The sequence below is a fragment of the Taudactylus pleione genome, unplaced genomic scaffold (assembly GCF_031769625.1).
Source record: "Taudactylus pleione unplaced genomic scaffold, aTauple2 ptg000189l, whole genome shotgun sequence".
Taxonomy (NCBI): Eukaryota; Metazoa; Chordata; class Amphibia; order Anura; family Myobatrachidae; genus Taudactylus; species Taudactylus pleione.
Genome location: NW_028284591.1, coordinates 10,379,180 through 10,395,317, shown reverse-complemented (window position 1 = coordinate 10,395,317; position 16,138 = coordinate 10,379,180). Strand labels below are relative to the sequence as shown.

The window sequence follows — 16,138 nt, the reverse complement described above, 5'->3', positions numbered from 1 at the left end:
TGTCACTGCCCCTGTCACATGCTGCCCTGTTCTCACTGACACATCACCCATCTCCTGATATACTCTGCGCTGCTGGGGCCCCTGCTCCTCCCACTATATAACCCTCAGCCTGTGGCTTCCTGCTGCCTCCATTCTCCCCCCTGAAATCATGTCACTGCCCCCTGTCACATGCAGCCCTGTCCTCACTAGGACGCCCGCATCTGCCTAACCACCCTCCTGTTACCTCCCAGGAGCACCCAGACATCATGGCTCTCGAGTCCAAATTCGCTCTGCGTCTCCCAGTGTTAACCATAGCGACGCTTGCAATGTGCGACTAGGACTCATGCGCGGCACTTCCATTTCATAGTGGGCGTGGTCACAGAACAGAAACTATATTATACAATACCCTATTTGTATGATACTATAAAGTACTAATGATTCCCATTCATACACAAATGCTGATATTACCGCAGATTGAGTGATTGCTTTCCATTGCACGTGGGTGTAAGCAGCACTGCGCACTCGCAGCGATTGAATAGCGAATACGCTCGCAGAATATTCACTCGCAAATTGGCAGTCAGCGTTTGGCAAGGTAACGGGGGGGGGGTGGTTATAAGGGCAGGCCTGTCGGGCCGTTAAACAATGTTTTCTGGGTGTCCTTGCTGGCAGCAGGAGAGCCCTCTGTGTGTCTGGGGACCGGCTATGTCTGCGGCAGCAGGAGAGCCCTCTGTGTGTCTGGGGACCGGCTGTGTCTGCGGCAGCAGGAGAGCCCTCTGTGTGTCTGGGGACCGGCTATGTCTGCGGCAGCAGGAGAGCCCTCTGTGTGCCTGGGGACCGGCTGTGTGTGTGGCAGCAGGAGAGCCCTCTGTGTGCCTGGGGACCGGCTATGTCTGCGGCAGCAGGAGAGCCCTCTGTGTGTCTGGTGACTGGCTGAGTGTGCGGCACAGGAGAGCCCTCTGTGTGTCTGGGGACCGGCTATGTCTGCGGCAGCAGGAGAGCCCTCTGTGTGCCTGGGGACCGGCTGTGTGTGTGGCAGCAGGAGAGCCCTCTGTGTGCCTGGGGACCGGCTGTGTGTGTGGCAGCAGGAGAGCCCTCTGTGTGTCTGGTGACCGGCTGTGTGTGTGGCAGCAGGAGAGGCCTCTGTGTGTCTGGAGACCGGCTGTGTCTGCGGCAGCAGGAGAGGCCTCTGTGTGTCTGGAGACCGGCTGTGTCTGCGGCAGCAGGAGAGGCCTCTGTGTGTCTGGAGACCGGCTGTGTCTGCGGCAGCAGGAGAGGCCTCTGTGTGTCTGGAGACCGGCTGTGTCTGCGGCAGCAGGAGAGGCCTCTGTGTGTCTGGAGACTGGCTGTGTCTGCGGCAGCAGGAGAGGCCTCTGTGTGTCTGGAGACTGGCTGTGTCTGCGGCAGCAGGAGAGGCCTCTGTGTGTCTGGGGACTGGCTGTGTCTGCGGCAGCAGGAGAGGCCTCTGTGCGTCTGGGGACCGGCTGTGTCTGCGACAGCAGGAGAGGCCTCTGTTTGTCTGGGGACCAGCTGTGACTGCGGCAGCAGGAGAGGCCTCTGTGTGTCTGGGGACCGGCTGTGTGTGTGGCAGCAGGAGAGGCCTCTGTGTGTCTGGGGACCGGCTGTGTGTGTGGCAGCAGGAGAGGCCTCTGTGTGTCTGGAGACAGCAGTGTCTGCGGCAGCAGGAGAGCCCTCTGTGTGTCTGGTGACCCGCTGTGTCTGCGGCAGCAGGAGAGGCCTCTGTGTGTCTGGAGACCGGCTGTGTCTGCGGCAGCAGGAGAGGCCTCTGTGTGTCTGGAGACCGTTTGTGTCTGTGGCAGCAGGAGAGCCGTATGTGTGTCTGGGGACTGGCTGTGTGTGCGGCAGCAGGAGAGCCCTCTGTGTGTCTGGTGACTGGCTGTGTCTGCGACAGCAGGAGAGGTCTCTGTGTGTCTGGAGACCGGCTGTGTCTGCGGCAGCAGGAGAGCCCTCTGTGCGTCTGGTGACCAGCTGTGTGTGCGGCAGCAGGAGAGGCCTCTGTGTGTCTGGTGACCGGCTGTGTGTGTGGCAGCAGGAGAGGCCTCTGTGTGTCTGGAGACCGGCTGTGTCTGCGGCAGCAGGAGAGGCCTCTGTGTGTCTGGAGACCGGCTGTGTCTGCGGTAGCAGGGGAGCCCTCTGTGTGTCTGGTGACCGGCTGTGTCTGCGGCAGCAGGAGAGGCCTCTGTGTGTCTGAAGACCGGCTGTGTGTGCGGCAGGAGGAGAGCCCTCTGTGTGTCTGGAGACCGGCTGTGTGTGCGGCAGCAGGAGAGGCCTCTGTGTGTCTGGAGACCGGCTGTGTGTGCGGCAGTAGGAGAGCCCTCTGTGTGCCTGGGGACCGGCTGTGTGTGTGGCAGCAGGAGAGCCCTCTGAGTGCCTGGGGACCGGCTGTGTGTGTGGCAGCAGGAGAGCCCTCTGTGTGTCTGGGGACCGGCTGTGTCTGCGGCAGGAGGAGAGCCCTCTGTGTGTCTGGTGACTGGCTGTGTGTGCGGCAGCAGGAGAGCCCTCTGTGTGTCTGGGGACCGGCTGTGTGTGTGGCAGCAGGAGAGCCCTCTGTGTGTCTGGAGACCGGCTGTGTCTGCGGCAGCAGGAGAGCCCTCTGTGTGTCTGGTGACCGGCTGTGTCTCCGGCAGCAGGAGAGCCCTCTGTGTGTCTGGTGACCGGCTATATGTGGCAGCAGGAGAGCCCTCTGTGTGTCTGGTGACCGGCTGTGTGTGCGGCAGCAGGAGAGCCCTCTGTGTGTCTGGAGACCCGGCAGCAGGAGAGGCCTCTGTGTGTCTGGAGACCGGCTGTGTCTGCGGTAGCAGGGGAGCGCTCTGTGTGTCTGGTGACCGGCTGTGTCTGCGGCAGCAGGAGAGCCCTCTGTGTGTCTGAAGACCGGCTGTGTGTGCGGCAGGAGGAGAGCCCTCTGTGTGTCTGGAGACCGGCTGTGTGTGCGGCAGCAGGAGAGGTCTCTGTGTGTCTGGAGACCGGCTGTGTGTGCGGCAGCAGGAGAGGCCTCTGTGTGTCTGGGGACCGGCTGTGTGTGCGGCAGTAGGAGAGCCCTCTGTGTGCCTGGGGACCGGCTGTGTGTGTGGCAGCAGGAGAGCCCTCTGTGTGCCTGGGGACCGGCTGTGTGTGTGGCAGCAGGAGAGCCCTCTGTGTGTCTGGGGACCGGCTGTGTCTGCAGCAGGAGGAGAGCCCTCTGTGTGTCTGGTGACTGGCTTTGTGTGCGGCAGCAGGAGAGCCCTCTGTGTGTCTGGTGACTGGCTGTGTGTGCGGCAGCAGGAGAGCCCTCTGTGTGTCTGGGGACCGGCTGTGTGTGTGGCAGCAGGAGAGCCCTCTGTGTGTCTAGAGACCGGCTGTGTCTGCGGCAGCAGGAGAGCCCTCTGTGTGTCTGGTGACCGGCTGTGTCTCCGGCAGCAGGAGAGCCCTCTGTGTGTCTGGGGACCCTGCTGTGTCTGCGGCAGCTTAGACTTACTGAGAAGGTTCCATGTGTCCGGTTTTGTGCGTGAGCGGCATATGTGAGATACCGTCAATGGACGCCTCTAAGCAGTGGACGGCGGGTAAGTCATTAGCATATACTCGCAATTTGCCATCCGTGAGAGATCGCAGCTGCAGATGGCATTTGAGCCCAGTTCGGAATCAGGCCCATAAATCACTAACCCAAAAATTTTAATTGTTATATATGAAGCGAGACTAAACCTTAAAAAAATTAAATATAACAGTGTTACCTTACCCGCTAGCACATACAACTTAAATATTACTACTAAATATTGAAGGCCCTGACTTAATTAAGAAATAGGTCAACCAGCTTAAATTTCAAAGCCAAGCATGTCAGTCATTTCAATTTAACATCACTTCCCCCATGCCTGTTTACGAAGCCACTAATTTCAGTAGGAAATTTCTGCAGAGCAAATTTGCAAGCCTGTCAGCGAGGCTGGCTCAGAGACCGGACACGATGCACAGCCGCAGAGCAGTGAGAGCATAAATCCTGCAGTTATTTCATGTACTGTACATTACTCATTAATACTCATCTACTATAATAACCTGCTAACCTGTCCGTCTGTGACATGCTCAGGGAGAGCCGTACAGCAGTACGTGCGTGTACCCCTCTGCCACTAATGTTGAAAAACATTAAAGGAAAAAGATAATGCTAATAGACAACAAGTAACAATTTAATAAACACACATAAAAAAACATAACATTGTTGCAGTGTAAAATTGCCAACCTTTCGAAATAAAGAGTACTTTAAATGAAGTTACACATTTCATGTAACCGAGAAACCAGTCCAGGGAGACCGAAAACTCCCCGATTAAAAGTATCTCCCGCCTCTTTGCTGTGTCCCGTTTAGGAAGGAGCCTTTGGTCAGCCGGACAGATGTACCTGCTGGATATGTGAGAACTCGGGAGGTAGCTGGTTGTGTGCGGGGAAGCATTCGGCTCATAGTAATTACTGATGTCCTGGGTCTCCTAATGTGTCGACGCAGCCAACCGGCTACCTCGCGAGTGCTCACATTTCCAGCGGGCACACCCCTGAGGCTGACCCATTGGCTCCTTCCTAAACGGGATACGGTTATTTGGATTGGACCATACACCAAAGAGGTGAGATTTACGTTTAATACGGGACCTTTCGATCACCCTGGACTGGTTTCTCTAAATGACTCTCGGTTACATGAAATGTGTAGCTTCATTTAAAGAACTCTCGAATTATCACATTTCGGCTGGTTGGCAATTTTACGCTGCAACGTTGTCATGTTTTTTTTATGTGTGTTTATTAAACTGTTGTTTATTGTCTATTAGCGCTATCTTTTTCCTTTTTCTCTGGTTTGCCCACTCACCCACCTTCCAGGGTTATTTAATACCCATCTATTTGGCTATTTTGCACTCTAATAAACACTTGTGTACAGGTCAACCATCTATAGGGCAGAATTTCAAACACAAAGAAAAAGTGTGGAGCAAAAGTGTCTCTGCTCTGGGGCCGTTGTCTACGTGAGACCTGATAAGCCAGAGGAAAGGGGGCTGCAAAAAAAAAAAAAAAGAGGGTGTTAGATTAAAGGAAAAGAAAAAAAACATGGGGGGGAGTAAGATTGATGCAGAGGCAGAAGAAAGGAGGGGAAGAGACAGGGTAGAGGGGGCATAGAGGGGGTGGGGAGAGAGATGGTGGAAGAGGGGGAGAAAGACAGGGGAAAAGGGGGAGAAAGATGAGAGGAAGAGAACTAGACTGGCAAGGCAGAAGGAAGGGGAGAGAGAGAGTAATGGGGTAAGAAGAAAGAGAGACAGGGTAGAGGGGGCATAGAGGGGGTGGGGAGAGAGATGGTGGAAAAGGGGGAGAATGACAGGGGAAAAGGGGGAGAAAGATGAGAGGAAGAGAACTAGACTGGTAAGGCAGAAGGAAGGGGAGAGAGTGTAATGGTAAGGCAGAAGGAAGGGGAGAGAGTGTAATGGGGAGAGAGACAGGGTAGAGGGGGCATAGAGGGGGTGGGGAGAGAGATGGTGGAAGAAGGGGAGAAAGACAGGGGAAAAGGGGGAGAAAGATGAGAGGAAGAGAACTAGACTGGTAAGGCAGAAGGAAGCGGAGTGTAATGGGGTAAGAAGGGAGAGAGACAGGGTAGAGGGGGCATAGAGGGGGTGGGGAGAGAGATGGTGGAAGAAGGGGAGAAAGACAGGGGAAAAGGGGGAGAAAGATGAGAGGAAGAGAACTAGACTGGTAAGGCAGAAGGAAGGGGAGAGAGTGTAATGGGGTAAGAAGGTAACCAGAGATGGGGAGGAGGAATGGGGTGAGAGACCAGAATAAAGGGGGAAGGGCTAGGTAAAGAAGGATGGAATTATAGAGGGGGGCAGAGAAAGATGGGGAAAGGGGGAGAAGTGGGAAGGGCAGATGGGAGAAAAACAACATCTTGGTACCCATGCAGATCATGTAAGTATTTTGCATGCTCAGTGAATGACAGGTCCAAAATACAAGTATATATTAATGTCAAAGAATGGTCTGAATTGCTTCTTTTTTTTTTTAAAAACCCACAAGTCTGTTTGCCCCCAGTATAAAGCAGAGGCGTACCCGAATCTGCGTTCAGTTCCTCCAGCAGCCCCCTGGTGCGCCATGATGGCGAGGTGTCCTGCTTGGGTACTGAGTTATGTTCCTTGACCATCGTAGCAGCCAGCAGGTTATCCACGTTCAACACATCCGGGTCAGAGTTTGTGTCAGAGATGTCATAATGGGTCACGACCGGGGGTCCGTCTGCAAACACAGGGCATATAGAGGATGAAGGAAGACACGCAGAGGACTCTGCCAGTTATACAGATCTATCATTACACCTAACAAGCCGAAGCCTACAGGTACAGAGGTCAGTCACTATGTGCTGCAGCCGGGCCATGGAAGAATCTCATGGCTGTCCACGCAAACATGTCTAAGGGAACGCAGGTCACATGCTCTAAGCCTGTCTATACAGAGAGAGCTAATCATGTAGATTCAATATCTGCATATACAGTGGACAACAACTTGAGGATGTTATATATATATATATATATATTTATATATAATGGTAGAAAAAAAATGAGGGTAATCCTATTTTTAGCACGTTTTCAGCATTATCTGTAACTGGGAACGGCGTTTTAATGAATAAAGGCCCTCATTCAGAGCCGTACGCTCTGAGCAGAGCGCACGTATCTGAATGAGGGCTGCCCTCCATAATTCTGGAGCGTCCTCCTGGATGCTCGTATAGCTGTGGGTCACCACCCACAGCCTCTGCGAGCGTGCAGTTTGATGGCCGCGATGGTCGTGACCATCGCGACCATCAAAACTGCGAGCCGGAGCCTGCGGTTGAGTTTTTCAACCGCAAGGCCCGGAGTGATTTTGGCTCTATCAGAGCCAAAATCACTCCCACTGACATCACTAGTGACATCACTGACATCACTAGTGATGTCAGTGGGCCGTCTTCTGATGGTAGGCGTTCCCTTGGGAACGCCCCCGTCAGGGAGGCACTCCCCCGGCACGCCCACCAAAGGGGGCGTGCTGTCAATCAACATCGACAGCACGCCCCCTTTGATCAGACACAACGAGCGAAGGACTTTCCTTCGCTCGTCGCGTCTGGCGCATGCGCACGACGGAGCTCCCTCCGTCGTTCGCATGCTCAGAGCAGACCATCGACCCACTTGCAAGCGGACAGCCGCTTGCGAGTGGGTCTGAATCAGGGCCAAAGACCAATATTAAGGGCTTTCAAACATTTATTTTTCAGCCCCTTACTTAAATTTTGGGGTCCATCACAGATACATATGTGCCTCGATCTGCAGAACTGGACAAGCGCGGCAAAATGTTTGGCCCTCCATGTAATTCCATTGCGTTAGCCCACTGCCCCAGCGCAGAAAGGCAGGGGGGGCGCGCTTATGAGGTTACGCTACGCTGCGGCCTGCTCTGCAATCCGGCTCATTTTTCCTGGTGGCTGATTTCATCATTGATCCCTTAGGGATCCTCAGAGGAGGTAACAAAAAAAAGAATCTATTTTTAATTCTACTCTTTTCTTTTTTTTTTTTTTTTCAAACTGGAAATAGTATATAAAAGCTGCATAAAACATGATTTGTCCTTTTAAGAGTAGTAAATAAAGTAGAACCAGCAGTAATGCAACCTTGTAGGAGGTAGAAACTGCAACTTTCAAGTCTCAGGGACTTGCTGAGCTACAGGTCCCAGCAGGGAGGACAAACAGCTGGTGAGTCACAGGTAAACTGGAGACTTTGGCCCTCATTCAGAGCCGGACGCTCTGAGCAGAGCGCACGCTCTGAATGAGGGCCGTCCTCCATAACTATGGAGCGTCCCCCTGGACGCTCGTATAGCTGTGGGTCACCACCCACAGCCTATACGAGCGTGCAGTTTGATGGCCGCGATGGTCTTGACCATCGCAACTGCGAGCCGGAGCCTGCGGTTGAGGTTTTCAACCGCAAGGCCCGGAGTGATTTTGGCTCTATCAGAGCCAAAATCACTCCCACGCCGGCTTCTGACGGTAGGCATTCCCTTGGGAACACCCCCGTCAGGGAGGCACGCCCCTGGCACGCCCACCAAAGGAGTGTGCTGTCAATCAACATCGACAGCACGCCCCCTTTGATCAGACACAACGAGCGAAGGACTTTCCTTCGCTCGTCGCGCCTGGCGCATGCGCACGACGGAGCTCCCGCCGTCGTGCGCATGCGCAGTGCACAACATCGACCCACTTGCGAGCGGACAGCCGCTTGCGAGTGGGTCTGAATCAGGGCCTTTGTTACGTTAATCTGAAATAGAACTCATGCAGCGTTACAAAATATGAATGGAATATAAGCCATAGTACTGTATAATTACTTAGTAAGGTGTGCATACAAATGGGGTACCCTCATTTTACTCCACCATTAAGATCATTCAGAGTTGGGCAATCTGGGCGTCAGAACGCCAAGGAGGAGAGTCTCAGAAATGTTATACCTTTCTGGCATACAATATACCCGCTCCTGGCGTTTGCCCAACCCTGAGATACTTTCCCTTCCCTTGGCATAACCTGCACCACTTTCTCATCTGTACAACGTACCCCCAAACAAGTATCCATTGAACTTATAAGTAACACTTCTGTACATTTCACTTTTTTTGTTATTATTTAGAAGAAGCGGCTTCATTTTCTACGTTACAACAAAAATCAAAACACCGACAACATTCCAGTACGTAAACCAAATAATAACACATGGGCACAAATAAAACAAAACATGGGTTATTAGTGCAATACAAAACATGATGTTAACATATGGTTAATAAACAGAAACTCTGAAGGCAATGTCACGGCCTCACGACGCTGGGCAGCTGAGGTTTTGCGCCAAGGATCTTAAAGGTTATAATGCGGTTGTTTTTTTTATGCTGTCGTGTGATTCTGGCGATATCTGCGGTCGTTGCGTTTTAAGAGCAGGCAGCGCCATCCTCAGAGAACGTGTGATGAGCGCTGGAGTTTGGGCTGATACTTTGGGAGACAAAATGAAAGTGGGAGAGCGAAACTTATAAACACCTCCCACGTCACAATATGCAAATAAGCAATTCCTTTTCAGGAGAAGTGACTTCTGGGTAATCCCAGATTCCGGAAGTCCCAGGAGTTCCATACGGTCATCCAAAATGTCAAAAGGAATTGCACAACAAGTGAAATTATTTCTCTTGTAAGTCGGTTAAAAAAGTGCAACTTCCAATTCACTACAGCAAAGTAATAGTGTCCTTTGTAGGGTAGGTCTAGTTCCACTTTAGTTGTGCTTGTGGACCCTTTAGCAGTCCACCACATCTAAACCAAGAGGTGGGACAGGTTCAGCTACTGAGATTCCCAGACGACAGGTGTCCTGTAACCACCTCCAGATGATCTCTATGGCGGCAATGTGCGCAGTTGTGACGCGGGACCGTGATCTCTGCTTTCAGATGTTCTTAAGTGTTTTTAACATTCAGTATTGTGACATTAGCTCAGTGCAGAAGATACGAGGGTCAAGTACAATATTGACAAGCCGATCATACTTTGCGTAGAATTTACAATAGTGTAACACCCCTCACTGAATGACACAAATCTCAGCGGTTACACTTCAACATGCATTTTGTTTTTGTTTTTATATTTATAATAGATATCAATTTGTCAAAGTAACAAAGATTTCACAATTCCTCTGCATGTCGGACGTTTAAGCGTTAGAAAGTGATAACGATCTCGTCTCAAGTCAAAATTGTACCACTTCTACATGTACATTCATGCAAAAAAATGTATCTGAAATGCATATACATGCAGAGTGATATATTAACACCTACCCAGAGAATATACTTGGAAAGGGGGCTACGTCAAATCTTCATCAGTATTAATTGCACTCTGGTATCTTCCACACTCCAAAACAGCAAAGCTCACAACATATCGTAAACATATGTACAGAATAAACAGACAGATTCCTGTACAATGCATCAGTGGCTCAATAGATGGGAAACCTGTAATACTACAGATGTGCCCTCATACACCGTGTGGCTTCAGTCGCACCAAAAAGCCCTGCTCGTCGCGCCAAGTATTTTCGTTCCGAATTTGAGTTGCACTGATTGAACATTTGGAAGCGCCAAAACTACACTGGTAGATTGCATGGATCAATGTGACGTGTGACTCTAGTTCATACGTGTGCGAATGAGTCTGAACCTGTGTAATGTCGGCTACCTGCTTGTACGACTTGCAATCGTGCCGATGGAGGGGGAGATTTCCCTTCTTCCCACTCCAAAGGAGATTGCCAGTACACACTTGTAAGATTTAAAGAACAATGGTGCGATCACTGTTACGTCTTCATTAATATGTATAGCCTCCCACACGGTATCGTGTGATTGGCCGTGCGGCACGGCCAAATACACATCATCGCAAGCGACCAATGGGAGCGTGCAGTTGAGCAAGTGTGTACCCATCCTAAGAAGTGCTCTGATGCAGCAGTACGTGTTAAAAATTAAATCCTGTGCGGGTAAAGTCGCAGCACAGCGTCTGTAGTGCACTTCGAGTGGTGTTTCGCTGCGTCTGCGATGCAAATAATGCAAAAACATTTTCAGGAAAAAAAAAACGTGCGCTACATGTCTCGGAGCGGTTCAGTTGCGAGGGCGTTGAGGCCAGGTGTATGAGGACACTTCTGTACATGGCAAACATGGTTTATAATGGTCTCCGTCTGTCCAACTCTGGCAGCAATCTATACACAGGACAATCCATTGTACAAAGCAGTGATTACAAAAAATAAGTAAAAAAATAAACCATCTATAAAAAGACAGGGATGGGGGGTGTTAGGATTACACTATGAAATACTTTCATTTATTTTCTTATTGTGCTCTCCTGCAATGGTCATCAAACAAATGCATTTAAATTACCAAATGTTTCTGTGTTTTAAAACCAAGCCTTTATATCATCCAGCTGTCCCCTTTCACTGCCCCTGGCTATGGCAGAATTGGTTTGTGAACATACAGTAACTGTACCCGGTGCAGAGCGTAGCTATGTGATGTCCTAGGGGCAATGCAATAAACAACTCCTCCTAGAAGATTTAAAGGCCAGGATGAAAAGCATAGAAAAGGGGACATTTAGCAGAGGGCCTGTACAAATCAATAGCTTAAAGTCAACGGAATATGGACAAATTTATAATCATACCTTTAGTAAAATACCTACTACGCTATACTGTAAATGCATAGTTACAATTGTCATCTAAAAGAGCTAATTTTAATGTTGTGCAAAATAGATTTGAACCTGCAAATTGCTATCATTTGGAAAATACCTGTTTTGTAATGGTTTTTAATAAGCCTATACTATTCGGTACATTGGGTAGCGGGCTTGTTAATATCATTGCTGGCATTTTCCCAATGGTGACATCCGGGTGTATTTGCAGACTTTGTAGAAGTAAGCTCAACATAAATAAAGCAAATGCTAAATCCAATTATATTCGTATTAAGGCGGATTCTGAGGGGGGAGATCTCCGCGATGTGTAGTTCCGTCTAGAAGCCGTTAAGTTGGAGAATGGCGGTTCTCGCGACTTAAGCAGTGTGTTTAGTCGCGAGAACCGTCATTCTGTGACTAAAGAGCTGGCCGCCAGGCGGTTAGCGCCTCACTAAGCCGTAAAAACTGCCACGCGGCTGGCACTTTAGTCGGATTTCTCCTGAGGGTGGAGAAATCATTCGTTGGACTAAACAGCGCGCTGAATTTAAAAGCTTCGGTAGCTCCCTCCCGGCATTATTCAATCCATGCTGCATTGAATCGCCCCCTGAGTTGGGAGTAACGCCAAAAAGAGCGAGTAACTTTGCACCTGGGTAAAACCAATCTGGGCTGCAGGTGGGGCAGATGTAACAGGGTTGGGTATGGGTTCCCGACGGTTGGTATACCGCCGGTCAGAATACAGACAGCGGCATTCTGATTGACAGAATCCTGACACTTGTAGGTATAGTACCACTAATCCTAACCCCTACCCCAACACTCCCTCCACGGTGCCTATACCTAATACTCTCCCCCCCCCTAGTGCCTTAAGGTGCGTATCCACTAGATGAATAAAATGAGTGACTGAATGATAAGGATATCGTTATCGTTCAATCGCTCATAAATGATTCATAAATCGTGAACCAAAATGTCAGAAATGACCAGCGAGGCGCAATGGCGCTGGTCGTTTTCGACATCTGTCATCGCCTGAAAATGCAGGCGAACCTGCCAATATCGGGGATGAGGGAGGGGATGAACGACATATCGCACAGTATAAAGAAAGACTGAACGATAACTATATCATTATCGTTCAGTCCTTCATTGTCGCCTAGTGGATATGCGGCATAAGCCTAACCTCCCCGCATCTTAACCCTCCCCCCCTTAGCGCCTACCCTGAACCCTAAAGCTAACCCTCCCCTAACACCCCATACTTACTTTCAAGATACTGGAGCCGAGATCCCGACACTCTAAATTGTAGTGTAACAATGAAGGCGCTAATTATTTGTGGGCTACATGCAAAAGCAGCCAGAATTTACCCTGCATGCACAAAAATTCCCCAATAAATGTATTTTCACCCCGTGGTTTCTTCCTGTTACAAAGTTACTTGCTTTATTGTTTTGCTTTCTCTCCCAACTCAGAATCAGCCCTAATGGTGCATACGCACGGTCAGATTTTCTGTCAGATCTGACCGATAACGATTGTAAAAATCGTTCATATCTGAAAGAAAATCTGACATGTGTGACTGCAACGATGATCGATATCTGACATCTGATGTGTTTGCAGTCAGATGTGGACGATTCCATTCATTTTAATACTGCCTGAAATCGTTCATCTGATACATCTGACCGTGTGTACGCACCGTAAGACAGACGTGATGACAGACATACAGGGTAAAATAACTGGGAGACTTTAAATGACATTAGTGAATAGTATACACAAGGCTGTTGTCACCCGCACCCAGCCATTCTCTAGGCCCAGTATAGTCATAATGGCCCCTTTATGCTGAGTACTATTACAGCCAAGACAATGGCTGCATGTATCAGTACGAGAAGATACACGACAGGTTCTTACTCGAGAACAAATTATTACATGCACTGTATGATGACTAGCAGCAGCAAACCAGCAATGCCAATACGGATTTCAGCATCAGCGCACTTCCTATGTCACTTCCTGTTTTACTACGCGGAAACACTGACAATGCATTGACCAATGCCCCTTATGTATATGGGGAAACACTGAGAATGCATTGACCAATGCCCCTTATGTATATGGGGAAACACTGACAATGCATTGACCAATGCCCCTTATGTATATAGGGAAACACTGACCATGCATTGACCAATGCCCCTTATGTATATAGGGAAACACTGACAATGCATTGACCAATGCCCCTTATGTATATGGGGAAACACTGAGAATGCGTTGACCAATGCCCTTTATGTATATGGGGAAACACTGACAATGCGTTGACCAATGCCCTTTATGTATATGGGGAAACACTGACAATGCATTGACCAATGCCCTTTATGTATATAGGGAAACACTGACAATGCATTGACCAATGCCCCTTATGTATGTAGGGAAACACTGACAATGCATTGACCAATGCCCCTTATGTATATAGGGAAACACTGACAATGCATTGACCAATGCCCCATATGTATATGGGGAAACACTGACAATGCATTGACCAATGCCCCTTATGTATATAGGGAAACACTGACAATGCATTGACCAATGCCCCTTATGTATATGGGGAAACACTGACAATGCATTGACCAATGCCCCTTATGTATATGGGGAAACACTGACAATGCATTGACCAATGCCCCATATGTATATGGGGAAACACTGACAATGCATTGACCAATGCCCTTTATGTATATAGGGAAACACTGACAATGCATTGACCAATGCCCCTTATGTATGTAGGGAAACACTGACAATGCATTGACCAATGCCCCTTATGTATATAGGGAAACACTGACAATGCATTGACCAATGCCCCATATGTATATGGGGAAACACTGACAATGCATTGACCAATGCCCCTTATGTATATAGGGAAACACTGACAATGCATTGACCAATGCCCCTTATGTATATGGGGAAACACTGACAATGCATTGACCAATGCCCCTTATGTATATGGGGAAACACTGACAATGCATTGACCAATGCCCCATATGTATATGGGGAAACACTGACAATGCATTGACCAATGCCCTTTATGTATATAGGGAAACACTGACAATGCGTTGACCAATGCCCTTTATGTATATGGGGAAACACTGACAATGCATTGACCAATGCCCCATATGTATATGGGGAAACACTGAGAATGCATTGACCAATGCCCCTTATGTATATAGGGAAACACTGACAATGCGTTGACCAATGCCCCTTATGTATATGGGGAAACACTGACAATGCGTTGACCAATGCCCCTTATGTATATGGGGAAACACTGACAATGCGTTGACCAATGCCCCTTATGTATATGGGGAAACACTGACAATGCGTTGACCAATGCCCCTTATGTATATGGGGAAACACTGACAATGCATTGACCAATGCCCCTTATGTATATGGGGAAACACTGAGAATGCATTGACCAATGCCCCTTATGTATATAGGGAAACACTGACAATGCATTGACCAATGCCCCTTATGTATATAGGGAAACACTGAGAATGCATTGACCAATGCCCCTTATGTATATAGGGAAACACTGACAATGCATTGACCAATGCCCCTTATGTATATGGGGAAACACTAACAATGCATTGACCAATTCCCCTTATGTATATGGGGAAACACTGACAATGCATTGATCAATGCCCTTTATGTATATAGGGAAACACTGACAATGCATTGACCAATGCCCTTTATGTATATGGGGAAACACTGACAATGCATTGACCAATGCCCCATATGTATATGGGGAAACACTGACAATGCATTGACCAATGCCCCTTATGTATATAGGGAAACACTGACAATGCGTTGACCAATGCCCCTTATGTATATGGGGAAACACTGACAATGCATTGACCAATGCCCCTTATGTATATAGGGAAACACTGACAATGCGTTGACCAATGCCCCTTATGTATATAGGGAAACACTGACAATGCATTGACCAATGCCCCTTATGTATATGGGGAAACACTGACAATGCATTGACCAATGCCCCTTATGTATATAGGGAAACACTGACAATGCGTTGACCAATGCCCTTTATGTATATGGGGAAACACTAACAATGCATTGACCAATGCCCCTTATGTATATAGGGAAACACTGACAATGCGTTGACCAATGCCCTTTATGTATATGGGGACACACGTTCAGGATTAGCATCTGTTCATCTTTAATGAGTAAGAGGAGCCCTTTAGACTGACACCACTTTTAAGATATGTCATTAGTCAGTATGTGGTTTCTCAATGTTACTAAAATGTGCTCTTTTCCCAGTCACAATGCAAAGATTTGCTGCAATAATCTGATCGAATGCTGGGTTCACACTGGTCAATATATCGCGGCCGCGTCGGCGAGTGTCTACCAGCGATATGTCTGTGAACGACGTCATTCACAGACATATCACGTCGGCTGTGCAGCACGACTGATATAAGCTGCAGATACATCGGCGCATCGGGCCGATGATTGATAAGTGTTTATGCACTTACAGATCATCAGATAGGACGTCCGATCCATTGTCTTAGTGTGTAGCCAGCTTAAGAAGCTGCAACCAATCATTTTCTGTTAACTTCCCCAACACAGAAGTTTTGAAAATAAAAGCAAACACCTGTCTGGTTGCTACAGGTTACAATGGATAGATCATGGCCTGAGCCCAGCGTATCTGCACTGGAGCCAGTTTCAGAGTACAGATCCCATCTGCAGAGCCCTCTATACCCTGACACGCTACGTGGCTCTGTTACAGAACACACATGGCCCCCTAAATGCAAACCACAGATATGTGGAAACCCCCCCCCCCCCCCCCTCAGTTATCAGAACAGCTATTTTTACTCTGCCAGGGAGGGAGTGATCTCAGAAGGAAGGGGATGGAGATGTTTGAATCATTATGGCCCAGTGGTTAGCACTGCCGACAGCACTGGGGTCCTGAGTTCAATTCCCATCCTGGGTCCTATCTGTGCGGCGTATACTAACCCTGTCCCCTTCTCCTCCAAAACTTCCCTTCTTGCACCCCAAGCCTCCCCACCAAAA

At 48.9% G+C, this 16,138-nt stretch overlaps 1 protein-coding gene across 2 annotated transcripts in view; it reads right to left on the bottom strand.

The window, feature by feature from the left end:
• Window positions 1-16,138, bottom strand: part of ARK2N (arkadia (RNF111) N-terminal like PKA signaling regulator 2N) — a 70,435-nt gene that overhangs the window by 13,492 nt on the left and 40,805 nt on the right. Inside the window, exons 3-4 of one of the 2 annotated variants that reach the window (XM_088476504.1) lie at window positions 6,028-6,207; window positions 4,969-4,991 (exon numbers count right to left, since the gene is read on the bottom strand). In XM_088476504.1, coding sequence (XP_088332630.1) covers window positions 4,969-4,991; window positions 6,028-6,207 — 203 coding nt within the window. The remainder of the gene's footprint in view (window positions 1-4,968; window positions 4,992-6,027; window positions 6,208-16,138) is intronic. The other variant, XM_088476502.1, reaches the window with a different exon arrangement.